This window comes from Pan troglodytes, chromosome X (genome assembly GCF_028858775.2).
Source record: "Pan troglodytes isolate AG18354 chromosome X, NHGRI_mPanTro3-v2.0_pri, whole genome shotgun sequence".
NCBI classification, from domain to species: domain Eukaryota; kingdom Metazoa; phylum Chordata; class Mammalia; order Primates; family Hominidae; genus Pan; species Pan troglodytes.
In genome coordinates, this window is record NC_072421.2 from 150,203,367 (window position 1) to 150,230,631 (window position 27,265).

General features: G+C 45.1%; 2 protein-coding genes and 1 pseudogene across 3 annotated transcripts; 2 read left to right on the forward strand and 1 right to left on the reverse strand.

Moving 5' to 3' along the window:
• Positions 1–5,937: 5,937 nt before the first annotated feature.
• Positions 5,938–12,309, reverse strand: LOC107972767 (chondrosarcoma-associated gene 2/3 protein-like). The gene is made up of 4 exons (XM_063803903.1): positions 12,182–12,309; positions 10,950–11,009; positions 6,514–7,245; positions 5,938–6,304 (listed from the first exon to the last, which is right to left on the reverse strand). Exons 3-4 carry the CDS (start codon positions 6,774–6,776, stop codon positions 6,235–6,237), a joined length of 333 nt encoding a protein of 110 aa, XP_063659973.1. The 5' UTR covers positions 6,777–7,245; positions 10,950–11,009; positions 12,182–12,309; the 3' UTR covers positions 5,938–6,234.
• Positions 12,251–19,512, forward strand: MAGEA12 (MAGE family member A12). 2 transcript variants are annotated; one of them, XR_008541991.2, is made up of 4 exons: positions 12,251–12,375; positions 13,650–13,755; positions 14,588–16,280; positions 18,206–19,512. XR_008541991.2 is itself a non-coding variant. In XM_054676450.2 (3 exons), exon 3 carries the CDS (start codon positions 14,683–14,685, stop codon positions 15,625–15,627), a length of 945 nt encoding a protein of 314 aa, XP_054532425.1. In that variant the 5' UTR covers positions 12,363–12,550; positions 13,650–13,755; positions 14,588–14,682; the 3' UTR covers positions 15,628–16,269. The 2 variants fall into 2 exon arrangements, 1 of the variants encoding a protein (XP_054532425.1); XM_054676450.2 differs by lacking the exon at positions 18,206–19,512 and having other exon boundaries at positions 12,363–12,550; positions 14,588–16,269.
• LOC129138660 (chondrosarcoma-associated gene 2/3 protein-like) lies at positions 18,663–19,512 on the forward strand (annotated as a pseudogene).
• Positions 19,513–27,265: the final 7,753 nt, after the last annotated feature.

Below are 27,265 nucleotides of genomic sequence, written 5' to 3' on the forward strand. Positions count from 1 at the left end.
CTGGCTCATTTCTTTACCATTCACTCAGCATCTGCTCTGTGGAAGGCCCTGGTAGTAGTGGGGATTCTAAGGTAAGTCAGACTCACGTCTACCCATAGGGTCATAGAGTCTAGGAGCTGCAGTCATGTAATTAAGGTGGCGAGAAGTCCTCTAGGATGTAGTGGAAATGTAAGACAGGGGTGAGGGTGTGGGGCTCCAGGTGAGAGTGGTGAGTATAAATGCCCTGAGCTGGGGCAATTTGGGATCTGGGAACCTGCAGTTCCTTCTGAAGGAGCTGATTCTAATGATGCCCGGTGGGTCCAGGGCCAGATTCTCAGAGGGTGAGAGAAAAGCCTGGAATGGAATGCTACCCTGAGCAGTTTCTTTAGGATGGGGATGAAGAGAGAGGAATCTCCACCTGGGGCTGGAATGGAAGGTGTCCTGTGTTTTTGCCCAATGCTGTTGAACACAGCCCAAGATCTAGGTGATGGACACCCATCATCTGCAAGGGTTTCCTGAGCGATAAGGCTGAATTTCCCAGGAAGGGTGACCCAGAAGCCACTGGCCAGGTGCTTTTCTGCCAGGCAGGGAGAGCCAGAGCTGACTCCATTAAAAAGGCATTCTAACTAGGTTATCTCAAGTGCAATTTGACCAATTGTAAGCACGGGCTAGATTTTGGATGGTAACAAAGTGGATGAATATAGTGGTTTGGATGGGAAAGCAGCTGGGAGAGAGGGAAGGAGTTAGTGTTTGACTCACATTCTAGGAGCTTTGAGCTGCACCTGGCTGGGCAAAACTCCCGCACAACCAAATTTTGAAGTGCATTCTCTAAGAGGAAATACTTAACTGAATTTTACGGGTGAAGCTTCCTTTTTTGGCTAATTATTCCATGTCCTATTGAGCTGTATGTTCTCTGATAAGTCCTGGAGAACAACGACAACAACAACAAAATCCCAGTGTTAGGGCCTGGGGTTAAAGCGTATTAGAAATAACAGCCATCCACCATTTGTGAAACTTCTAATTTACACCAGGCCCGGAGCCAGGTGCTTCACCTGCATTGCATACACTCCGACTGTCCTACTAGACAGGCCTTACACATCTGCTTACAGATGAAGAATCCAGGGCTTACAGACCTTGTGAATTGGGATATAAGAACAGGGTATTTCCTGGGTATTTCTCAGTATCACGTGGCTAGTAAGGAACAGGGCTGGAACCAGACCCCTGGTATGAATTCCTTTAGAGCCCATGCTGTCCCCACTTCTCCGAGCCCGAGGCTGACCTCCTGATAGCGACTTCATTTTTCTTCTCAGCACTGCACCATGTCTCTCAGGTGACAAAAAGAAGAACCTTGAGGCCAGCCTAATGAAGCAGGCCTGGAGAACGCGACAGTGAGAATCAAACACCATTTGGGGCTGGTGTGCGCTAGGTTCCTTGAGAGCTAACTCTGCCCAGTTGTGGGCATTTCTCTGCAGCCCCAGCACTTTGAGAATTACAGCACATTTCCCCGGGTCACTTCCATGTGTCCTGTCTGACTCTGGAACCTATAGGGCCTGCTGATCAGCTCCTCACTGATCCTCACAGAACAGCCCAGAATCCCCTGCTCACCTCCTGACAGGGAGCATTCCTTCTCATAGTAGAAGTCCTCTGGCTGTTCCGTCTCTCACCCAGGAAGCCATATGATATCAAAAACCCTTTTGATATAAAAACTCACACGGGGACAGTGACGCTTAGACACTTGGTTACCACTCTGGTTGTCTTCAACACACTCTCTAATCGTTTTCTGAATGGGCTGAGGAGTCTGATTCGCCATATTATCTAAGGGTTCTTGTGTGATGTCACCCTGAAGTTAGAGGGATTTGGAACCACCTTGATACTTGAAATCGGACTTTCACAGGGCGTCCTTTTGGAATTCGCCTCTGAATACATGCACAGATAAATGATCAAAGAGCAAACCGTCTCTCATGAGTATTAGATGAGAAAAACCTTGGGAAATCCCAGTGGAACAAACATCTACTTACTGAGGCTGAATTCCTAAATTTCTGGAGTCCTCCAGGAGTTTAAAAACTATACCTTGAAAACACGTCAACTCTAATGAAAGAGGAATAATTAAGCAGCCTTCTGTTTCTTGTCTGTTTACCTGCTCCACAGGAAAATACTGGCCTTCAGTGTGCCTACCTCGACAGTTGTACAGGCGTGTGGAGGGTAGCAGAAATTCACAGGTTAACATTTTGACTGGGAATCAAATGGAGGAACAATTCTCAGCCTACTAAGGATTTAAAGGATATTACAAAGGAAAGCCTTCCTGCTGAGACTTTCAAGATTCTTGAACAGTTAGTTGTGATCGTATGTTTGAAAACATCAGTCACATATTTGACACTGGAAAACGCTGGAGAACTTCAAGGTAAATTTGGCCTTCTCAGAAACTCCTCCTAGAAATGAGAAGGGTAGTATAATACCAAATGATCATAGTTGCTTTTTGTTGAGCACCCACTATGTAACAGTTTATGGGGAAGGGTATAGTACTCACCCACATTTTGTCTTTTTCTCCTTCCTGGACACATGGGAACAGTAAAGTCCTTGCAGTTAGGATCATGTGACTTTTCCTTTACACCAATACAGGAGCAGAAGCATTGTTTGTCACATCCAGGCATTTGAGAGCCAGTGTGCCATTTCCATGCTTTCTCTCCGCTTTCAACAGCAAACATGGCAGCTTCATCTTGAGATGACGGAATCAAAAGGTGGAAGCAGCTTGGATCCCTGGGTCATGTGAGAGTGGAGAGCCCCTGCCAAACCGCATCAGAACTTATTTGCACATAAAATAAACTTCTGTTGTGTCAAGCCATTCATGGTTGTTCTGTTGCATCAGCTAGCAATTACTTAAACTGACACGGCTAGTATTTCTGTTGTCAGTATTAAATATTTTTTATTTAAAATGTAGTTTGGTATATATTCTTATTTCAAAAATGATAGAAATGTAGATAATTCACAATTTTTTTTTTACAAAGCTCCTCCACAGTTAACAACACCCCCCGCCCCCCCGCAGAGGTCACCACAATTAACAATGTTGTGTATTATTTTACTGCTGACTCTAGGCTTTTCACTGACAAACTATAACAATATATTATTTTTATTCAATATACAAGAACAATGACATACATACTGATCTGCTTTTATCACTTTATAAAATGGATGTAGGATCTTTCGACAACAGTATAGATAGATGATAGATAGATAGACAGATAGATAGATAGATAGAGACAGGTAGATCTTTCTCACTTTTGAAACCACTTTCTATAATTCTAAAGTAGACATGCACCAAAATTAATTAAACTCTTTCTTCCTAATGGACATATAAGTTGTTTCCCATTTGCTATATGATAAATAGAATAAAATAAACATCTCTGCCTATGAATTTTAGGCAAACATGGTTTTCTTGTAAGAAGGATATATTAACATGGACATTGGGTTAAAGTGAAAGGGTGAAAATAGTTTAACATTTAAAATATTTCTAAAATGTTATTACAAAAATGCTGTACCAATTCAAACTCTCATAAAAATCACAATTGATTTAAAATTCTGAAGTGTGGACAGGATATTTCTTCTCTGCTTTGAGAAGGATTTGGTGAGACTGAAGAGGAACCAGGGAAGGAGAGCAGACAGGAGACCCTCAGCCTGTGAGGGAGGATCCAGGGAGGATCCAGGAGAGAGCCATTGCTAGTGTCAATGACAGAGAGCACATGCAAAACCAAGTCCACTGAGACCCAGGCAGGCTGGCACTCCGAGCTCTAAATCCAGACTTCAGGCCGGCGGGGTCAGGAGCCTGAGGGAGAGAAGGGGGAAGGGAGGGGGCAGGACAGGACAATGAACAGGAATAGGCTTGGGAAATCCTGGCACCATCATCACCAGCTGGAGGAGGCCCTGTGATCTGAGTGGGTAAGCCTGTTGGCTGAATGCACCAGGGCTGTGCTGGTCAACCTTCCCGCCCTCAGAATCCCCTTCCCTCTCTCCGGAATAGTTTGGCTGGCTCCCTGCATCATTCTGGGCCAGCTACCTCTCTTGAACCCTCCAGTGGTCCTTTGCACCTTCGCCAGCATCCCAGATCTGGGAGATGCCTTCATGCATGCTGGGGGCTGGTGTTTTATCCCCTGGGGGCCCTCCATAGAGGCTGGGCTATGTGAGTGGGTTGCTGACTGATGACCAACTGCCGAGACAGGCCAGGAATGCCCATGAGCAGTTGAAAGGGGCAGTGGGGCTGCATGGAGGAGAAATGGGAGGAAGAGTGCCCTGGGACTAGTCAGCTCAGACTCTGCAGATGAAGGATTGGCTGTGGACGTGCCTTGAAAATGTTCCAGTTGGCGACTGTGTCTCAGATAGCCTTCTGTGGCTTCTGAACCCTTGGCACAGAACGGGACAGGTGTCCTAGGGCAGTGACCGCTGGCGTATGTTGCCAGCTGACAGTGTCTGGGGTAGGGGGCTGGACCAAGGTGTGTACGTGAGCAGGTTGTATGGCAAGGCAGTGCAGGTGGCAGCTTTCCTTGTTAAACTGATGGGGACGTGTGGGGTCCAATACAGGAAGCATCCTGTTGGGAGCATCCTCACCTCCATGACAGTGTTTGGGCCTGGGGAGAAGGCGTCTGCAGTGACCCTCTCCGTGGTAGTTTCCACAGGGTTTCTGAACTCAAGTGAGCACAGGTGAAGGAACTGTGGGTTTCTTCATGTAGGCAGGAGGCCCAGGAAGGGCAGACTCCATAATTTGAATCAAAGAATTCCCATGCCTGGTGATTTCATTCATTTCATGCACTTATTGATTCCTACAGAAAACTTTTATTCAATATATGCTGAGGAAACACCAAGTCAACAAAACAATAGAAAGTGGCAAGGCCCTTAATTCAGTCTGTAGGGAGTCGGGGGAGATGGTGAGGAGGTGTGAATCGCCCATCTGAGCCAGGGAAGCCAGGAAGGCAGAGCCAGACTTGGGGAGTGGCAGTGTGCAAGAAAAGGAGCGACAGCCTGTGTCCAGGCCAGAAAGCTCTCCTTCTATGACACTATCGATCTGGTTTTCTTCCTGGATGCTGCCTGTGTGTGAAAGCAACTGCTGCTCTCTGTGCCTACCTGCCTCTGTTAGTAGGGAAAATGGTCATGGTCAGCGGATGCTCACTTCTGCTCACCTTGGATCACTTCTACTGAAGGGATGGTTTGACAGCAAGAAGACAGGAAGAAACTTTTGGGGAGGATGAATATATTTTTCACCTTCACTGTGGTTGTGGTTTCATGGGACTAAACATTTCTCAAAACTCTTTGATTTGTTTCTCAGTACTTAGGAGAAAAAGTAAGCAGAAAACCAGGAAGGATATAGATGACCTGAAAAGCACCATTAACTACTCTGACTAAATAAAACAATAAGAAAAGCACCGCATTCAACAATAGCAGAATAAACAATCCTCTCAAGTGTGCATGAAATATCTCCCAAGATAGATGGTATTCTGGGCCATCAAACAAAGCTTACAAATTGAAAAGAATAGAAATAATAGATAGCCTCTTCTTAGGCCATAATATAATTAAACTCAAAACCAAACACCAAGATATCTGAAAAATGCCCAAATATTGGAAATTTTAAAATATGCTCCTATATAACCTATGGGTCAAAGAGGGAGTCTCAGGAGAATTTTAAAAATACATTAAGTTGAATGAAAGTAAAAATGTACATACAAAAAGTGGGATTCTGCTAAAGTGTGTCCTTGAGGGAAATATATAGCATATTTTAAATGTTTATATTAGAAAATGAAATCTAAAATCAATAACCAAAAGTTTCACCCTAGGAAACCAAAGAACGAAGAGCAAGTTGAATTAGAGAAATTGTAGAGGATGCCCCCCTCCCTTCCCACACTCCTACCTCTTTCCCCTTACTCCCTACCCCTACCATTTGAGACACACAGACACACACATCATTTTGCAACATGTTCACTTTATTTTCATCACCATGGGGCACACCCTTTGGGGTGTAAAATGTACTTTACACCCTGTTGGCTATTTATCTGGGGTTAGACCTCTGGAGACTTTTCAGATAGACTTGAAGTCTCTGGCCTTGCCCGGGAATTACTGGCTGCCCGAAGAGAGACTGTAGAAGGTGGTGGTCTCCTTGCCCTTGTGGTCCCGCTATGGCTCATTTTGATTGAGTTCCTCGTTCGGCTGGTCAGAGTGGCTGGATAGTGTTGGCCCACTCCATTCCTCAGGTTTTTTTGAAGCGGTGGTCTTTTAGGGAGAGGCTTTTGTTCCTGGAACTTCCTTGATGGGTCCCTTTTCCCTTCCAGGTTGTCTTGGGAACCTGGAAGGAAACAGGGAGATCACAGGAGGGCACTGGTTTGGGGAAGAGGATGGAGGAGGGGTGAGAACAGGGGCTTCATAGAGAAATGGTGCAGGCTGGGGTGGGGGTTGTGCCAGGGGAGGACAGGGTAGGAGTCAGAGCTTGGGTGGGCCGTTCACTTTGATAGGGCTTCTGGGCCAGGGTTGAGAGGATGCCTTCCACTTCCTCGCCTCTTTGGTGTTGGTGGGTGGTTGTTGGACAATGGGCTGGAGGCTCGTGGTTTCCTGGACATCTTCACCAGACCAGTGTCTCTCAACAGTCTACTCCAGTCCACCTGGTCTCCCCGAGCGTCCCCCAGGACAGTGAAGGCAGGCCAGCAGGCTAGAAACTCACACGACATTATTATGTTAGTCTTGTGGGAGAATTCCTTTTCCAAGAAACCTTGGTCTTTTCTCTTAACACCTTCAACTAATTGGATGAGGCCTATCCACATTATGGAAGTTAAACTGCTTTACTTAAAGTCAACTGATGGTAAATGTTGATCACATCTACAAAATACCTTCACAGCAACATCTAGACTACTGTTTGACCACACAGCTGAGCAGTATAGCCTAGACAAGTTGACACATAATACTAGCCACTGCAAATATCTTGCACCGTACAGAAATGTAACTCAAAATGAACTACAGACTTTAAGTGTCAAAATTACTTTTTTTTTTTTTCTAGGAGGAAACAAAAAAAAAAATTGTGTCACCTGAAGTTATGTCTTAAGTCAGCTCAGGCTGCCATAACAAAATGCCATTGACTGAGTAGCTAAAACAACAGAAATTTATTTTATTTTTTTCACAGTTTTGAAGTCTGGAAGTCCTAGATCAAGGACTGGCGGGGTTGGCTTCTGGTGATGGCCTTATTCGTGGCTTGTAGATGGCCCTTTATTAATCTGTCCATTCTTGGCCTTTCCTCTGTGCATGTGCAGAGAGAGAGAGAAAGAAAGAGAGAGAGAGAGAGAGAGAGAGAGAGAAAGGTCATGTAGGCACAAAAGTACTTTCTTCTGTCTCTTCTCCCTTCTTATAACCAAACTAATTCTATGGGATCAAGGTCCCACCCTTATGGCCTCTTTTAACATTAATCACTTCCCTAGAAGCCTCATCTCCAAATACAGACACCCTGGGGCTGAGGGCTTCAAAATATGAATTTGGTGGAGGACATAAGCATTAGCAAAGAATAGACACACAGATTAATAAAACAGAATAGAGCTCAGAAATAGACCTGCACGCATATAGTCAGGTGATTCACAACAAAGGCAATAATGGTGAAAGTACAGGTTTGCCAACAAAAGGTGCCTGAACAATTAGACACCTATACACAAATTATAATAACCTGGACATATCCTTACATATTCCATGAAAACTAACTCAAGATACATCATAGGTCTAATGAAAAATGCAAAAACAATACAACCTCTATAAGAAAACATAAGAGAAAATCCACATAACTTTGAGTTTGGTGATGAGTTTTTAAATTCAACACCAAAAGCATGATCAAGGAAAGAAAAATTTGCCAAGTTGATTTTATTAAAATAAAAATCTTATGCTCTTCAAAGGACAATGTTAAGAGAATGAAAACAGAAGCCACAGGCTAGCAGAAAACATCTGCGGTACACATATGTGATAAAGAACTTGTCTCTACAATATATGCGAATTCCTAAAGCTCAATGATAGAAAAAATGAAAATAGTCAAAGATCTGAACACACACTACACAAAAGAAGACATACACATGGCAAATAAGCATAATAAAAGTACTGAGCACCCTTTGGCATTGGATAATTGTGTACTAAAATGGGATACCACTACACACCTATCAGAATGTCCAAAATCCATAGAAAACCAAAACAAAGAATACAAGACCAAGAACAACTGCCAGTGAAGATGTGGAGCAACAGAAACTCTCCTTCATTGCTGGTAGAAATGCAAAATGGCACAGCCACTTTGGAAGGCAGTTTGGCGTTTTCTTAAAAAAATGAAAATAGACTTAGCACAAGATTCAGCAGCCATACTCAATCAATTTACCCAATTGATTTGAAAACTTATGTCTACATAAAAATTTGTATATGAATGTATACAATAGCTTATTTCATAATCACCAAAAATAGAAGCATCCAAAATGTATTTCATTTGGTGAATGGATATATATATCTATATATATATATATATATAGATATATATATATATATATAGATATATATATATATATATATATATAGATATATATATATATATCCAGACATTGATACTACTACTCCTCAATGAAAAGGAATAAGTTCCAAGCCACACAAAGTTATACATGACTCTTCAGTTCATTATGCTAAGTGAAAGAAACCAGTCTAAAAAGGCTACATAGTATAAGATTCTATTTATATGACATTCTGGAAAATGCAAAATTATAAAGATGAAAAACCTATCAGTGGTGGCCATGGGGTTTATCCGACAAGCACAAGGGAATTTATCAGGGCAGTGAAACTGGTATGCATAATACTGCAATGGTGGTTCCATGCTTGCTTTGGTCTGAATATTTGTGTTGCCACAAAATTCATCTGCTGAATTACCAAGGTGATGGTATTAGGCAGAAGGTGGGGTATTTGGAGAATGACTAGATCATGAGAGCAGAGTCCTCATGAATGGGATTAGTGTTTTTATAAAACAGACTCCACGGAGATCCCTTATCCCTTCTTGCATGTGAGGATCTAGGGAAAAGGCAGCTGTCTATGAACTAGGGAGCAGGACTCCACCAGACATGAAATCTGCCAGCACCTTGATCTTGGACTTCCCAACCTCCAGAATGTGAGAAATAAAGTTGCGTTGTCTATAAGCCACCCAGTCTACACTATTTTTGTTATGGGAGCCCAAACGGACTAAGACAATGGCACGAGGCATTTGTCAAAACCCATAGATCTTTACAGCACAAAGAGTGAAGCTTAATGTACGTGAAGTTTAAAAGTAACTTAAGAGGTTGGAGAATCACGGGACGGCAGGTAGAATGTTCCACACACACACACACACACCTAGCTGTATAATAGATATATGAAAGCACCACAATGAAGCAAGTGGGGGGAAAAGTTAACACATTTTGTACTCCATCAAAGAAATATATATTTTATAAAGTTTAAGTTGGCCAGATAAGTGTGTAAAATAGTTGAACATTTGATAATCATTTATTTAATTTTTTAGATATGAAAACTATCGGCTTTTTGTTTTAAAAAAATCCTTATCTTTTAAAAATGCGTATTAAGTTATTTAGAGATGAAATGGTCTAATGCCTTAGATTTACTCCACGTTATTCCAGCAGCTGATATGCAGGTAGGCGAGTGTTTAACTGGAACCAGATTTGCTGTGTATTTAAAGATGTTCATGCTCGGTATCAAGTATCCTGGGTTCATTATATTCGTTCCTGTTATTCTGTATGTGTGAAGGCTTTCCCTAATAAAACTTTTTTTATCATAAATATGCCATTAAAAGTGAAATTCTAAATGAAACTGACCACTTTGTAGAAATAAAATAAATCAGTAACCAAACTGATCCAAAGAGGAAAAGAAAACTTTAACTATACAACAGAAACTGTACAATATTCAAAGCTCAAGCCACCCTCAAACATTCCAGGTTAGACAGCTTTGGAGGCCAATTTTACCAAATGATCAGGGAAAACTAACCACCACCTTATATCAACTCTTCCAGAACATACAAAAGACTGACAATTGTTCAGTTCATTCTCCCAGGCTAGCCCTCCTGGATTTAAAAACCAGATGAGGACCACATACCTCCCCTGATGGAAAAAGAACACATCAAGTAAGCTCTCTTACACAGCAGTAAATATCCTACATAAATTAGTAGTACATTAAACGAATAAACAGGCTCTGCCCAAGGAAATAAAATATGATTTAACATTAGAAAAAACATCTGTTTCATTGTGATTCCTTACATACAAAATGGAAGAGAAAAAAATTTGATCCTGCCAACGGGTACAGAAAAAGCTTTTTAAATAAATTTAATATGAATTCATGGTAAAAAAAGAAAATATTTAGGCAACCTATACTGAAAGAGAGCTTCCATTTCCTAAAATCAACAGCAAACATACTTAAATGTCAAATGTTCGAAGAATTATCATTCAAGTCAGGAACGAGAAGTAGATGTAGCCTATTATCTCTACATTTGAAATCAGGATTGAGACACAAAGAGCTGTAAGTACCGAAATGAGTGAGTGGTATGAACATTGGAAAAACATGTAATGTTTAGTGATAATACCATTATCGATCTTGAAAATTCAAAGGAAAAGGTATGCGGAATATTCAAGTGCATCGGCCTTCAGAACGAGGTGTGCAACAGATTACAACAGCAAAATCAAAATCTTCACCTCACGAAAGCAATAACTAACTACAACAATTGATAGGCAATATGCCATTTGCAATAGCAACAAAATCCAAGAATTACCTGAATAGAAGTCTAATAAAAATGTATAAGTTGTTTATAGAGGCAACTACCGAAGTATACTGACATATTCAGGAAAAAAGAGCTTGAAATCCATAGAGGAGTATAACATATTCATTCACGGGGAACACAACAGTGTAAAAATGTAAACTCAGCTTAAATTATTTACAATTTAGTGCCTTACCTGTAGCCGCCGACATTACAAGCAAATTTGGGCTGCTGTGCTCTGCTTCCCAAATCAACCCTGTAAATTTATAGAATGGAAACAGAAAGTAAAAAACCAGTATCAGCAAGAAAATCTACACAACAAAACAGGGAAAGCCCAGAGTGAGACTGGAGACTGTGTTGAGCTGGTACTTGTGTGTGACACTTGCAGTGTCTGTTGGAGGGGGTTAGCGGCAGAGATGTTGGGGAGGTTTGTCGCCTGCCTAGACGGCAGATGAAAGAATGGGTAGGATAAAAGTTTTAAATTTTCCACTTCACTTCATTGCACAATCTGAGGCAGCCCCTGAAAACACGATGCCAAGAGCCCTAGGTAATAGCAGGACACCAGGAAAATTGGGTTTGTTAAGGCAGCATGGCTCCAGAGTTCTCCTAATAACGACCTGAAACCAACATAGTGGGAGAGGAATTATGTTTTTTAAAAAAATTCTTTCAACAGAACACAAAGACTGGAATGGAAGTAGACTAGGATATCAGAGTGAATCACGCATACTAAGGGTAGGTGTTAGTTCATAGAAATAAATATATATATTGCTACCTACATATATACTTAGAAGATATGTAAACCGTATTTCTTCAATTCAGAGAATAAATCATTTAGGACCAAAGGTTTGCCAAGTGTAGCTCTGGCTGGGGAGGAGCCCCCGTGGGAAGGTGTGCGTCTTCTCCCAGAGGTCACTATCATCGCGGGAGCTCCTGCCCTGCAGGGAGCACCTGGCCTGGCACCCGCAGCCATTCTCTACAAGGGGTGCAGATGCACAGATGCGCAGATGCTCAGAGGTGACAGAAACAGAGCATCTCCCACCCATTCCTTCATCAAACAGCCAGGAGTGAGGAAGAGGACCCTCCTGAGTGAGGACTGAGGATCCACCCTCACCCACATAGTGGGACCACAGAATCCAGCTCAGCCCCTCTTGTCAGCCCTGGTACACACTGGCAATGATCTCACCCCGAGCACACCCCTCCCCCCCAATGCCACTTCGGGCCGACTCAGAGTCAGAGACTTGGTCTGAGGGGAGCAGACACAATCGGCAGAGGATGGCGGTCCAGACTCAGCCTGGCATCCAAGTCAGGACCTTGAGGGATGACCAAAGGCCCCTCCCACCCCCAACTCCCCCGACCCCACCAGGACCTACAGCCTCAGGATCCCCGTCCCAATCCCTACCCCTACACCAACACCATCTTCATGCTTACCCCCACCCCCATCCAGATCCCCATCCAGGCAGAATCCGGTTCCACCCTTGCCGTGAACCCAGGGAAGTCACGGGGCCCGGATGTGACGCCACTGACTTGCGCATTGGGGGGTCAGAGGACAGCGAGATTCTCGCCCTGAGCAACGGCCTGACGTCGGCGGAGGCAAGCAGGCGCAGGCTCCGTGAGGAGGCAAGGTAAGACGCCGAGGGAGGACTGAGGCGGGCCTCGCCCCAGACAGAGGGCCCCCAATAATCCAGCGCTGCCTCTGCTGCCGGGCCTGGACCACCCTGCAGGGGAAGACTTCTCAGGCTGAGTCGCCACCACCTCACCCCGCCACCCCCCGCCGCTTTAACCGCAGGGAACTCTGGCGTAAGAGCTTTGTGTGACCAGGGCAGGGCTGGTTAGAAGTGCTCAGGGCCCAGACTCAGCCAGGAATCAAGGGCAGGACCCCAAGAGGGGACTGAGGGCAACCCACCCCCTACCCTCACTACCAATCCCATCCCCCAACACCAACCCCATCCCCATCCCTCAAACACCAACCCCACCCCCAAACCCCATTCCCATCTCCTCCCCCACCACCATCCTGGCAGAATCCGGGCTTTGCCCCTGGTATCAACCCACGGAAGCTCCGGGAATGGTGGCCAAGCACGCAGATCCTGACGTTCACATGTACGGCTAAGGGAGGGAAGGGGTTGGGTCTCGTGAGTATGGCCTTTGGGATGCAGAGGAAGGGCCCAGGCCCTCCTGGAAGACAGTGGAGTCCTTAGGGGACCCAGCATGCCAGGACAGGGGGCCCACTGTACCCCTGTCTCAAACTGAGCCACCTTTTCATTCAGCCGCGGGAATCCTAGGGATGCAGACCCACTTCAGCAGGGGGTTGGGGCCCAGCCCTGCGAGGAGTCAAGGGGAGGAAGAAGAGGGAGGACTGAGGGGACCCTGGAGTCCAGATCAGTGGCAACCTTGGGCTGGGGGATCCTGGGCACAGTGGCCGAATGTGCCCCGTGCTCATTGCACCTTCAGGGTGACAGAGAGTTGAGGGCTGTGGTCTGAGGGCTGGGACTTCAGGTCAGCAGAGGGAGGAATCCCAGGATCTGCCGGACCCAAGGTGTGCCCCCTTCATGAGGACTGGGGATACCCCCGGCCCAGAAAGAAGGGATGCCACAGAGTCTGGCCGTCCCTTGTTCTTAGCTCTGGGGGAACCTGATCAGGGATGGCCCTAAGTGACAATCTCATTTGTACCACAGGCAGGAGGTTGGGGAACCCTCAGGGAGATAAGGTGTTGGTGTAAAGAGGAGCTGTCTGCTCATTTCAGGGGGTTGGGGGTTGAGAAAGGGCAGTCCCTGGCAGGAGTAAAGATGAGTAACCCACAGGAGGCCATCATAACGTTCACCCTAGAACCAAAGGGGTCAGCCCTGGACAACGCACGTGGGGGTAACAGGATGTGGCCCCTCCTCACTTCTGTTTCCAGATCTCAGGGAGTTGAGGACCTTTTCTTCAGAGGGTGACTCAGGTCAACACAGGGGCCCCCATGTAGTCGACAGACACAGTGGTCCTAAGATCTACCAAGCATCCAGGTGAGAAGCCTGAGGTAGGATTGAGGGTACCCCTGGGCCAGAACGCTGACAGAGGGCCCCACAGAAATCTGCCCTGCCCCTGCTATTCCCTCAGAGAGCCTGGGCAAGGCTACCTGCTGAGGTCCCTCCATTATCCTGGGATCTTTGATGTCAGGGAAAGGGAGGCCTTGGTCTGAAGGGGCTGGAGTCAGGTCAGTAGAGGGAGGGTCTCAGGCCCTAGCAGGAGTAGCGGTGAGACCAAGCAGGCTCGTCACCCAGGACACCTGGACTCCAATGAATTTGGACATCTCTTGTTGTCCTTCGTGGAAGGATCTGGTTATGTATGGCCAGATGTTGGTCCCCTCATGTCCTTCTGTACCGTATCAGGGATGTGAATTCTTGCCATGAGAGTTTCTTTGGCCAGCAAAAGGGCGGTATTAGGCCCTGCAAGGAGAAAGGTGAGGGCCCTGAGTGAGCACAGAAGGGACCCTCCACCCCAGTAGAGTGGGGACCTCACAGAGTCTGGCCAACCCTCCTGACAATTTTGGGAAACTGTGGCTGTACTTGCAGTCTGCACCCTGAGGCCCATGGATTCCTCTCCCAGGAATCAGGAGTTCCAAGAACAAGGCAGTGAGGCCTTGGTCTGAGGCAGTGTCCTGAGGTCACAGAGCAGAGGGGGTGCAGACAGTGCCAACACTGAAGGTTTGCCTTGAATGCACACCAAGGGCCGCACCGGCCCCAGAACACATGGGACTCCAGAGCGCCTGGCCTCACCCTCCCTACTGTCATTCCTTCAGCCTCAGCATGTGCTGGCCGGCTGTACCCTGAGGCGCCCTCTCACTTGTTCCTTCAGGTTCTGAGGAGACAGGCCGACAAGGAGGACTGGAGGCCCCGGAGCAGCACTAGCTCCTGCCCACATTCCTACCTGCTGCCCTGACCAGAGTCATCATGCCACTTGAGCAGAGGAGTCAGCACTGCAAGCCTGAGGAAGGCCTTGAGGCCCAAGGAGAGGCCCTGGGCTTGGTGGGTGCGCAGGCTCCTGCTATTGAGGAGCAGGAGACTGCCTCCTCCTCCTCTACTCTAGTGGAAGTCACCCTGGGGGAGGTCCCTGCTGCCGAGTCACCAAGTCCTCCCCACAGTCCTCAGGGAGCCTCCACCCTCCCCACTACCATCAACTATACTCTCTGGAGTCACTCCGATGAGGGCTCCAGCAACGAAGAACAGGAGGGGCCAAGCACCTTTCCTGACCTGGAGACCAGCTTCCAAGTAGCACTCAGTAGGAAGATGGCTGAGTTGGTTCATTTTCTGCTCCTCAAGTATCGAGCCAGGGAGCCATTCACAAAGGCAGAAATGCTGGGGAGTGTCATCAGAAATTTCCAGGACTTCTTTCCTGTGATCTTCAGCAAAGCCTCCGAGTACTTGCAGCTGGTCTTTGGCATCGAGGTGGTGGAAGTGGTCCGCATCGGCCACTTGTACACCCTTGTCACCTGCCTGGGCCTCTCCTACGATGGCCTGCTGGGCGACAATCAGATCGTGCCCAAGACAGGCCTCCTGATAATTGTCCTGGCCATAATCGCAAAAGAGGGCGACTGTGCCCCTGAGGAGAAAATCTGGGAGGAGCTGAGTGTGTTGGAGGCATCTGATGGGAGGGAGGACAGTGTCTTTGCGCATCCCAGGAAGCTGCTCACCCAAGATTTGGTGCAGGAAAACTACCTGGAGTACCGGCAGGTCCCCGGCAGTGATCCTGCATGCTACGAGTTCCTGTGGGGTCCAAGGGCCCTCGTTGAAACCAGCTATGTGAAAGTCCTGCACCATTTGCTAAAGATTAGTGGAGGACCTCACATTTCCTACCCACCCCTGCATGAATGGGCTTTTAGAGAGGGGGAAGAGTGAGTCTGAGCACGAGTTGCAGCCACGGCCAGTGGGAGGGAGTCTGAGCCAGTGCACCTTCCAGGGCCCCATCCATTAGTTTCCAGTGCCTCGTGTGACATGAGGCCCATTCTTCACTCTTTGAAGAGAGCAGTCAGTATTGTTAGTAGTGAGTTTCTGTTCTGTTGGATGACTTTGAGATTTATCTTTGTTTCCTGTTGGAATTGTTCAAATGTTCCTTTTAATGGATGGTTGAATGAACTTCAGCATCCAAGTTTATGAATGACAGTAGTCACACATAGTGCTGTTTATATAGTTTAGGAGTAAGAGTGTTGTTTTTTATTCAGATTGGGAAATCCATTCCATTTTGTGAATTGTGACATAATAACAGCAGTGGAAAAAGTATGTGCTTAGAATTGTGAAAGAATTAGCAGTAAAATACATGAGATAAAGACCTCAAGAAGTTAAAAGATACTTAATTCTTGCCTTATACCTCACTCTATTCTGTAAATTTGAAAAAAAAAAAACATGGATACCTGGATATCCTTGGCTTCTTTGAGAATTTAAGAGAAATTAAATCTGAATAAATAATTCTTCCTGTTCACTGGCTCATTTATTTTCCATTCACTCAGCATCTGCTCTGTGGAAGGCTCTGCGTTAGTAGTGCGGATGCTAAGGTAAGCAAGACTCACGCCTACCGGTAGGGTTGTAGAGCCTAGGACCTGCAGTCATATAATTAAGGTGACAAGAAGTCCTGTAAGATGTAGAGGAAATATAAGAGAAGGGTGAGGGTGTAGGGTTCTAGGAGAGAGTTGTGGAGTGTAAATGCCCTGAGCTGGGGCATTTTGGACTTTGGGAACCTGCAGTTCCTTCTGAAGGAGCTGACTCTGATGAAGCTGGGTGGGTCCAGGGCCCACAGATTCTCAGTGAATGAGAGAAAAGCCTGGAATGGAAAGCAACTCTGAGTAGTTTATTTCGGATGGGGGATGAACAGAGAGGAATCTCCATCTGGGCTGGAATGGAAGGTGTCCTGTGCTTTTGTCCCACTGCTATTGAACACAACCCAAGATCTAGGTGATGGACACCCATCATCTACAAGGGTTTCCTGAGCGATAAGGCTGAATTTCCTGGAAGGGTGACCCAGAAGCCCCTGGCCAGGTGCTTTTCTGCCGCGCAAGGAGAGCCAGAGCTGACTCTATTAAAAAGGCATTCTAACTAGGTTATCTCAAGTGCAATTTGACCAATTGTAGGCATGGGCCAGATTTTGGATGGTAACAAAATGGATGAAAATAGTGGTTTGGGTGGGAAAGCAGCTGGGAGAGATGGAAGGAATTGGTCTTTGACACACATTCTAGGCGTTTTGAGTTGCACCTGGCTGGGCAAAACTCCCGCACACACAAAGTTTGAAGTGCATTCTCTAAGAGGAAATACTTAACTGAATTTTACAGGTGAAGCTTCCTTTTTGGTCTAATTATCCCATGTCCTATTGAGCTGTATATTCTCTGATGACTCCTGGAGAACAACGACAACAACAACAAAGTCCCAGAGTGTTAATGCCTAGGCTTTAAAAATATTAGAAATAACAGCCATCGGCCATTTGTTAAACTTCTAATTTCCACCAGGCCCGGAGTTTCTGTTGCTCCACATCTTCACTGGCAATTGGTCTTGGTTTTGTTTTGCTTTTTTATGGGTTTTAGACATTCTAATAGGTGTGTAGTGGTATCTCACTTTAGTACACAATTATCTAATGCCAAAGGACACTCAGCATTTTATTATGCTTATTTACCCTGTGTGTATCTTCTTTTGTGTAGATTGTGTTCAGATCTTTGACTATTTTCATTTTTTCTATCATTGAGCTTTAAGAATTCATATATATTGTAGAGACAAGTTCTTTATCACATATGTGTACCACAGATGTTTTCTGCTAGACTGTGGCTTGTTTTCATTCTCTTAACATTGTCTTTTGAAGAGCATAAAATTTTTATTTTAATAAAATCAACTTGGCAAATTTTTCTTTCCTTGATCATGCTTTTGGTGTTGAATTTAAAAACTCATCACCAAACTCAAAGTTATGTGGATTTTCTCTTACGTTTTCTTTTAGAGGTTGTATAGTTCTTGTATTTTTCATCAGGTCTATGATGTATTGAGTTAATTTTCGTGCAATATGTAAGGATATGTCTAGGTTATTATAATTTGTGTATAGGTGTCTAATTGTTCAGGCACCTTTTGTTGGCAAACCTGTACTTTCACCATTATTGCCTTTGTTGTGAATCACCTGACTATATGTGTGCAGGTCTATTTCTGAGCTCTATTCTGTTTTATTAATCTATGTGTCTATTCTTTGCTAATGCTTATGTCCTCCACCAAATTCATATTTTGAAACCCTCAGCCCCAGGGTGTCAGTATTTGGAGATGAGGCTTCTAAGGTAGTAATTAATGTTAAAAGAGGCCATAAGGGTGGGAGCTTGATCCCACAGAATTAGTGTGATTATAAGAAGGGAGAAGAAACAGAAGAAAGTACTTTTGTGCCTGCATGACCTCTCTCTCTCTCTCTCTTTCTTTCTCTCTCTCTCTTCCTCTCTCTCTCTCTGCACGTGCACAGAGGAAAGGCCAAGAACGGACAAATTAATAAAGGGCCATCTACAAGCCAGGAATAAGGCCATCACCAGAAGACAACCCCGCCAGTCCTTGATCTGGAATTTCCACACTTCAAAACTGAAAAAAGATAAATTTCTGTTGTTTCAGCTACTCAGTCAATGGCATTTTGTTATGGCAGCCTAAGCTAAGACATAACCTCAGGTAACACAATTTTTTTTTGTTTTGTCCTAGAAAAAAAAAGCAATGTAATTGTGACATATAAAGTCTGTGGTTCATTTTGAGTTACATTTTTGTATGGTGCAAGATATGTGCAATGGCTAGTATTATGTGTCAACTTGTCTAGGCTATACTGCTCAGCTGTGTGGTCAAACAGTAGTCTAGATGTTGCTGTGAAGGTATTTTGTAGATGTGATCAACATTTACCATCAGTTGACTTTAAGTAAAGCAGTTTAACTTCCATAATGTGGATGGGCCTTATCCAATTAGTTGAAGGTGTTAAGAGAAAAGACCAAGGTTTCCTGGAAAAGGAATTCTACCACAAGACTAACATAAAAATGCGCTGTGAGTTTCTAGCCTGCTGACCTGCCTTCACTGTCCTGGGGGAGGCATGGAGAGACCAGGTGGACTGGAGTAGACTGTTGAGAGACACTGGTCTGGTGAAGATGTCCAGGAAACCACGAGCCTCCAGCCCATTGTCCAACAACCACCCACCAACACCAAAGAGGCGAGGAAGTGGAAGGCATCCTCTCAACCCTGGCCCAGAAGCCCTATCAAAGTGAACGGCCCACCCAAGCTCTGACTCCTACCCTGTCCTCCCCTGGCACAACCCCCACCCCAGCCTGCACCATTTCTCTATGAAGCCCCTGTTCTCACCCCTCCTCCATCCTCTTCCCCAAACCAGTGCCCTTCTTTGATCTCCCGGTTGGTTTTCCAGGTTGCCAAGACAACCCGGAAGGGAACAGGGACCCGTCAAGGAAGTTCCAGGAACAAAAGGCTCTCCCTAAAAGACCACCGCTTCAAAAAAACCTCAGGAATGGAGTGGGCCAACACTATCCAGCCACTCCGACCAGCCAAATGAGGAACTCAATCAAAATGAGCCACAGTAGGACCACAAGGGCAAGGAGACCACCACCTTCTACAGTCTCTCTTTGGGCAGCCAGTAATTCCCGGGCAAGGCCAGAAACATCAAGTCTATCTGAAAAGTCTCCAGAGGTCTAACCCCAGATAAGTAGCCAACAGGGTGTAGAGTACATTTTACACCCCAAAGGGTATGCCCTATGGTGACGAAAATAAAATGAACATGTTGCAAAATGATGTGTGTGTCTGTATGTCTCAAATGGTAGGGGTAGGGAGTAAGGGGGAAGAGGTGGGAGTGTGAGAAGGGAGGGAGGTGGGATCTTCTACAATTTCTTTAAATTCAACTTGCTCTTCGTTCTTTGGTTTCCTAGGGTGAAACTTTTGGTTACTGATTTTAGATTTCATTTTCTAATATAAACATTTAAAATATGCTATACATTTCCCTCAAGGACACACTTTAGCAGAATCCCACTTATTGTATGTACATTTTTATTTTCATTCAACTTAATGTATTTTTAAAATTCTCCTGAGACTCCCTCTTTGACCCATAGGTTACATAGGAGCATATTTTAAAATTTCCAATATTTGGGCATTTTTCAGATATCTTGGTGTTTGGTTTTGAGTTTAATTATATTATGGTCTAAGAAGAGGCTTTCTATTATTTCTATTCTTTTCAATTTGTAAGCTTTGTTTGATGGCCCAGAATACCGTCTATCTTGGGAGATATTTCATGCACACTTGAGAGGATTGTTTATTCTGCTATTGTTGAATGTGGTGCTTTTCTTATTGTTTTATTTAGTCAGAGTAGTTAATGGTGCTTTTCAGGTCATCTATATCCTTCCTGGTTTTCTGCTTACTTTTTCTCCTAAGTACTGAGAAACAAATCAAAGAGTTTTGAGAAATGTTTAGTCCCATGAAACCACAACCACAGTGAAGGTGAAAAATATATTCATCATCCCCAAAAGTTTCTTCCTGTCTGCTTGCTGTCAAACCATCTCTTCAGTAGAAGTGATCCAAGGTGAACAGAAGTGAGCATCCGCTGACCATGACCATTTTCCCTGTTAACAAAGGCAGGTAGGCACAGAGAGCAGCAGTTGCTTTCACACACAGGCAGCATCCAGGAGGAAAACCAGACCAATAGTGTCATAGAAGGAGAGCTTTCTGGCCTGGACACAGGCTGTCGCTCCTTTTCTTGCACACTGCCAGTCCCGAAGTCTGGCTCTGCCTTCCTGGCCTCCCTGGCTCAGATGGGCGATTCACACCTCCTCACCATCTCCCCCGACTCCCTACAGACTGAATTAAGGGCCTTGCCACTTTCTATTGTTTTGTTGACTTGGTGTTTCCTCAGCATATATTGAATAAAAGTTTTCTGTAGGAATCAATAAGTGCGTGGAATGAATGAAATCACCAGGCATGGGAATTCTTTGATTCAAATTATGGAGTCTGCCCCTCCTGGGCCTCCCGCCTACATGAAGAAACCCACAGTTCTTTCACTTGTGCTCACTTGAGTTCAGAAATTCCATGGCAACTACCACGGAGAGGGTCACTGCAGACACCTTCTCCCCAGGCTCACACACTTATCATGGAGGTGAGGATGCTCCCAACAGGATGGTGCATGACCCTTCCTCTATTGGACCAAACACATCCCCATCAGTTTAAGAGGGAAGGGTGCCAACTCCACTGCCTTGCCATCCAACCTGCTCACATACACAGCTTTGGCCAACCCTCTACCCCAGACCCTGTCTGGTGGCAACACAGGCCTGTGATCAGTGCCCCAGTACACCTGTCTCCTCATGTGCCGAGAGCTCAGAAGCCTCACGAGTCCATCTGAGACATGGTCACCACCTGGATCATTTTCATTGCATGTCCACAGCCAATCCTTCATCTACAGAGTAGGAGCTTACTAGTCTCAGGGCACTCTTCCTCCAACTTCCCCTCCATGCAGCCGTGCTGCCACCTTTTACACCTCATAAATATTCCTGGCCTGTCTTGGTTGTTGCTCATCAATCAGCAACCCATTCACATAGTCCAGGCTCTATGAGGGTCCACAGGAGATAAAACAGGAGCCCGCAGCAGGCTTGAAGAAAACTCCCTGCCCTGGGACGCTGGCAAAAGTGCACACGACCACTGGAGTGGTCAAGAGAGGGAGCTTGCCCGGAATGATGCAGGGAGCCAGCCATACTCTTCGTGAGAGAGGGAAGGGGATTCTGAGGGAGGGTTGGGTCTCCAGCACATCGCTGGTGCATTCCATCAACAGGCCTGCCCATTCAGATCACACGGCCCCCTCCAGCTAGTGATGATGGTGCTGGAATTTCCCGAGCCTATTCCTTTTCATTGTCCTGCCCTCACCCCTCTCTTCGCCCTTCTCTCCCTCAGGTCCCTGCCTCCACCGAGCTGAACTCTGGATTCAGACCTCTGAATGCCAGCCTGCCTTGGGCTCTGTGGACTTGGTTTCATACATGGTCTCTCTCATGGACTCTGGCCATTGCTCTCCCCTTGTATTTGTTCATTTTCATACTGCTATGAAGAAATACCTGAGACTGGGTAATTTATAATAATTAAAAAAAAGAGGTTTAATGGACTGACAGTTCTACATGGCTGGGAAGGCCTCACAATCATGGCAGAAGGGGAAGGAGGAGCAAAGATATGTCTCACATGGCAGCAGGCAAGAGAGCATGTGCAGGGGAACTGCCCTTTGTGAAAACATCAGATCTCCTAAGACTTATTTACTACGGCGAGAACAGCATGGGAAAAACTTATCCCTGTGATTCAATTACCTCCCACCTGATCCCTCCCATGACACGTGGAGGTTATGGGAGCTACAATTCAAGATGGGATTTGGGTGGGGAAACAATCAAACCATATCAGTGCTGGATCCTCCCGATTACCCTCATGGGCTGAGGGTGTCCTGTCTGCTCTCCTTCCCTGGCTCCTGTTCATTCTGACCAATTCCTTCTCAAAGCACAAGAGAAATGTCCTGTCCCCATTTCAGAATGTTAAACCATGCCTAGAGAAATGTTACTCAGGATGTCACTGTATAAATCCAACTTCATATGGGTGAGGGATTAAGTTAGTGTGTACTTAACCTAATTAGAGAAAGCAAAGACACAAAATAACAGTGAAACAATATTTCTTCACTAAATTTTATTCATAATTTTCACCAAAAATGAGAATATTGATAACACAAAATCTTTCTGTGAGTGTAGGATATTCACATCTATTAATTTGTGAGAAAATTAATTGGTACAGTATTTTTGGAATAAAATTTTGACAATACTTCTAAAAAGTTAAACTATTCACACCATTTCCACTTTAACCCAATGTCCATGTTACTATATCTTTCTTATTGGAAAGCATGCATATCTGTCCAAAAACGTATGTTTATTTCAGTTCTATTAATCATAGCAACAAATGGGAATGAACGTATGTGTTTATCAGGAAAGGAAAGGTTTAATTAACTATGGCACACACCTACTTTAGAATTCTAGGGAATACTTACAAAAGTGATGTCGATTGTAGGTATAGTTGTGGGAAGACCTTGCGTTCATCTTATTACGTGGCAAAGGCATGTGACATATCAATACGTGCATCACTACCTGTGGGTGTTAAAACACTATATATTTTCATAAAACATCCATGTCTAAAAAAATCCTAGACTGAGCTTTAAAATGCTGCCCACGGATCTCATCCTCCACACTCTTCTTCATCAAATCACCACCAACTCTTACCCTTCTCCCTCCCTCTCAACTAAGGGAGCAACGTCAGCAACCTCAGAAGTCAGGTCAATAGAGATTCTCTCCATCAGTTCACAGTCCCTCACTTCCTAAAACTCTTCTGTGTCTTTCCACCTCACCATCTCCCTCACGCCCCCCATAGACTGAGTTAAGGGCACTGCTGCTTTCTTGTGTTTTTTTGACTTGGTGTTTCCTCAGCATATATTGAATAAAAGTTTTCTATAGGAATCAATAAGTGCATGAAATGAATGAAAGTACCAGGCATGGGAATTCTTTGGTTCAAATTATGGAGTCGGTCTGGCCTGGGCCTCCGACCTGCATGAAGAAACCCACAGTTCCTTCACCTGTGCTCACTTGAGCTCAGAAAAACCCGTGGAAACTACCAACGAGAGGGTCACTACAGATGCCTTATCCCCAGGCCCAAACACCGTCATGGAGGTGAGGATGCTCCCAACAAGATGGTGCATGATGTTTCCTTTATTGGACCCCACACATCCCCATCAGTTTAACAAGGAAGGCTGCCAACTCCAACGCCTTGCCGTACAACCTGCTCATGTACACACCTTGGGCCAGCCCTGTACGCCAGACAGTGTCTGTTGGCAACATAGGCCAGCGATCACTGCCCTACGACACCAGTCCTCTTGTGTGCCAAGAGGTCAGAAGCCACAGAAGTCCATCTGACACACAGTCACCACCTGGTTCATTTTCAAGGCACGTCCACAGCCAATCCTTCATCTGCAGAGTCTGAGCTGACTAGTCCCAGGGCACTCTTCCTCCCATTTCTCCTCCATGCAGCCCCACTGCCCCTTTCAACTGCTCATGGGCATTCCTGGCCTGTCTCGGCAGTTGGTCATCAGTCAGCAACCCACTCACATAGCCCAGCCTCTATGGAGGGCCCCCAGGGGATAAAACACCAGCCCCCAGCATGCATGAAGGCATCTCCCAGATCTGGGATGCTGGCGAAGGTGCAAAGGACCACTGGAGGGTTCAAGAGAGGTAGCTGGCCCAGAATGATGCAGGGAGCCAGCCAAACTATTCCGGAGAGAGGGAAGGGGATTCTGAGGGCGGGAAGGTTGACCAGCACAGCCCTGGTGCATTCAGCCAACAGGCTTACCCACTCAGATCACAGGGCCTCCTCCAGCTGGTGATGATGGTGCCAGGATTTCCCAAGCCTATTCCTGTTCATTGTCCTGTCCTGCCCCCTCCCTTCCCCCTTCTCTCCCTCAGGCTCCTGACCCCGCCGGCCTGAAGTCTGGATTTAGAGCTCGGAGTGCCAGCCTGCCTGGGTCTCAGTGGACTTGGTTTTGCATGTGCTCTCTGTCATTGACACTAGCAATGGCTCTCTCCTGGATCCTCCCTGGATCCTCCCTCACAGGCTGAGGGTCTCCTGTCTGCTCTCCTTCCCTGGTTCCTCTTCAGTCTCACCAAATCCTTCTCAAAGCAGAGAAGAAATATCCTGTCCACACTTCAGAATTTTAAATCAATTGTGATTTTTATGAGAGTTTGAATTGGTACAGCATTTTTGTAATAACATTTTAGAAATATTTTAAATGTTAAACTATTTTCACCCTTTCACTTTAACCCAATGTCCATGTTAATATATCCTTCTTACAAGAAAACCATGTTTGCCTAAAATTCATAGGCAGAGATGTTTATTTTATTCTATTTATCATATAGCAAATGGGAAACAACTTATATGTCCATTAGGAAGAAAGAGTTTAATTAATTTTGGTGCATGTCTACTTTAGAATTATAGAAAGTGGTTTCAAAAGTGAGAAAGATCTACCTGTCTCTATCTATCTATCTATCTGTCTATCTATCTATCATCTATCTATACTGTTGTCGAAAGATCCTACATCCATTTTATAAAGTGATAAAAGCAGATCAGTATGTATGTCATTGTTCTTGTATATTGAATAAAAATAATATATTGTTATAGTTTGTCAGTGAAAAGCCTAGAGTCAGCAGTAAAATAATACACAACATTGTTAATTGTGGTGACCTCTGCGGGGGGGCGGGGGGTGTTGTTAACTGTGGAGGAGCTTTGTAAAAAAAAAATTGTGAATTATCTACATTTCTATCATTTTTGAAATAAGAATATATACCAAACTACATTTTAAATAAAAAATATTTAATACTGACAACAGAAATACTAGCCGTGTCAGTTTAAGTAATTGCTAGCTGATGCAACAGAACAACCATGAATGGCTTGACACAACAGAAGTTTATTTTATGTGCAAATAAGTTCTGATGCGGTTTGGCAGGGGCTCTCCACTCTCACATGACCCAGGGATCCAAGCTGCTTCCACCTTTTGATTCCGTCATCTCAAGATGAAGCTGCCATGTTTGCTGTTGAAAGCGGAGAGAAAGCATGGAAATGGCACACTGGCTCTCAAATGCCTGGATGTGACAAACAATGCTTCTGCTCCTGTATTGGTGTAAAGGAAAAGTCACATGATCCTAACTGCAAGGACTTTACTGTTCCCATGTGTCCAGGAAGGAGAAAAAGACAAAATGTGGGTGAGTACTATACCCTTCCCCATAAACTGTTACATAGTGGGTGCTCAACAAAAAGCAACTATGATCATTTGGTATTATACTACCCTTCTCATTTCTAGGAGGAGTTTCTGAGAAGGCCAAATTTACCTTGAAGTTCTCCAGCGTTTTCCAGTGTCAAATATGTGACTGATGTTTTCAAACATACGATCACAACTAACTGTTCAAGAATCTTGAAAGTCTCAGCAGGAAGGCTTTCCTTTGTAATATCCTTTAAATCCTTAGTAGGCTGAGAATTGTTCCTCCATTTGATTCCCAGTCAAAATGTTAACCTGTGAATTTCTGCTACCCTCCACACGCCTGTACAACTGTCGAGGTAGGCACACTGAAGGCCAGTATTTTCCTGTGGAGCAGGTAAACAGACAAGAAACAGAAGGCTGCTTAATTATTCCTCTTTCATTAGAGTTGACGTGTTTTCAAGGTATAGTTTTTAAACTCCTGGAGGACTCCAGAAATTTAGGAATTCAGCCTCAGTAAGTAGATGTTTGTTCCACTGGGATTTCCCAAGGTTTTTCTCATCTAATACTCATGAGAGACGGTTTGCTCTTTGATCATTTATCTGTGCATGTATTCAGAGGCGAATTCCAAAAGGACGCCCTGTGAAAGTCCGATTTCAAGTATCAAGGTGGTTCCAAATCCCTCTAACTTCAGGGTGACATCACACAAGAACCCTTAGATAATATGGCGAATCAGACTCCTCAGCCCATTCAGAAAACGATTAGAGAGTGTGTTGAAGACAACCAGAGTGGTAACCAAGTGTCTAAGCGTCACTGTCCCCGTGTGAGTTTTTATATCAAAAGGGTTTTTGATATCATATGGCTTCCTGGGTGAGAGACGGAACAGCCAGAGGACTTCTACTATGAGAAGGAATGCTCCCTGTCAGGAGGTGAGCAGGGGATTCTGGGCTGTTCTGTGAGGATCAGTGAGGAGCTGATCAGCAGGCCCTATAGGTTCCAGAGTCAGACAGGACACATGGAAGTGACCCGGGGAAATGTGCTGTAATTCTCAAAGTGCTGGGGCTGCAGAGAAATGCCCACAACTGGGCAGAGTTAGCTCTCAAGGAACCTAGCGCACACCAGCCCCAAATGGTGTTTGATTCTCACTGTCGCGTTCTCCAGGCCTGCTTCATTAGGCTGGCCTCAAGGTTCTTCTTTTTGTCACCTGAGAGACATGGTGCAGTGCTGAGAAGAAAAATGAAGTCGCTATCAGGAGGTCAGCCTCGGGCTCGGAGAAGTGGGGACAGCATGGGCTCTAAAGGAATTCATACCAGGGGTCTGGTTCCAGCCCTGTTCCTTACTAGCCACGTGATACTGAGAAATACCCAGGAAATACCCTGTTCTTATATCCCAATTCACAAGGTCTGTAAGCCCTGGATTCTTCATCTGTAAGCAGATGTGTAAGGCCTGTCTAGTAGGACAGTCGGAGTGTATGCAATGCAGGTGAAGCACCTGGCTCCGGGCCTGGTGTAAATTAGAAGTTTCACAAATGGTGGATGGCTGTTATTTCTAATACGCTTTAACCCCAGGCCCTAACACTGGGATTTTGTTGTTGTTGTCGTTGTTCTCCAGGACTTATCAGAGAACATACAGCTCAATAGGACATGGAATAATTAGCCAAAAAAGGAAGCTTCACCCGTAAAATTCAGTTAAGTATTTCCTCTTAGAGAATGCACTTCAAAATTTGGTTGTGCGGGAGTT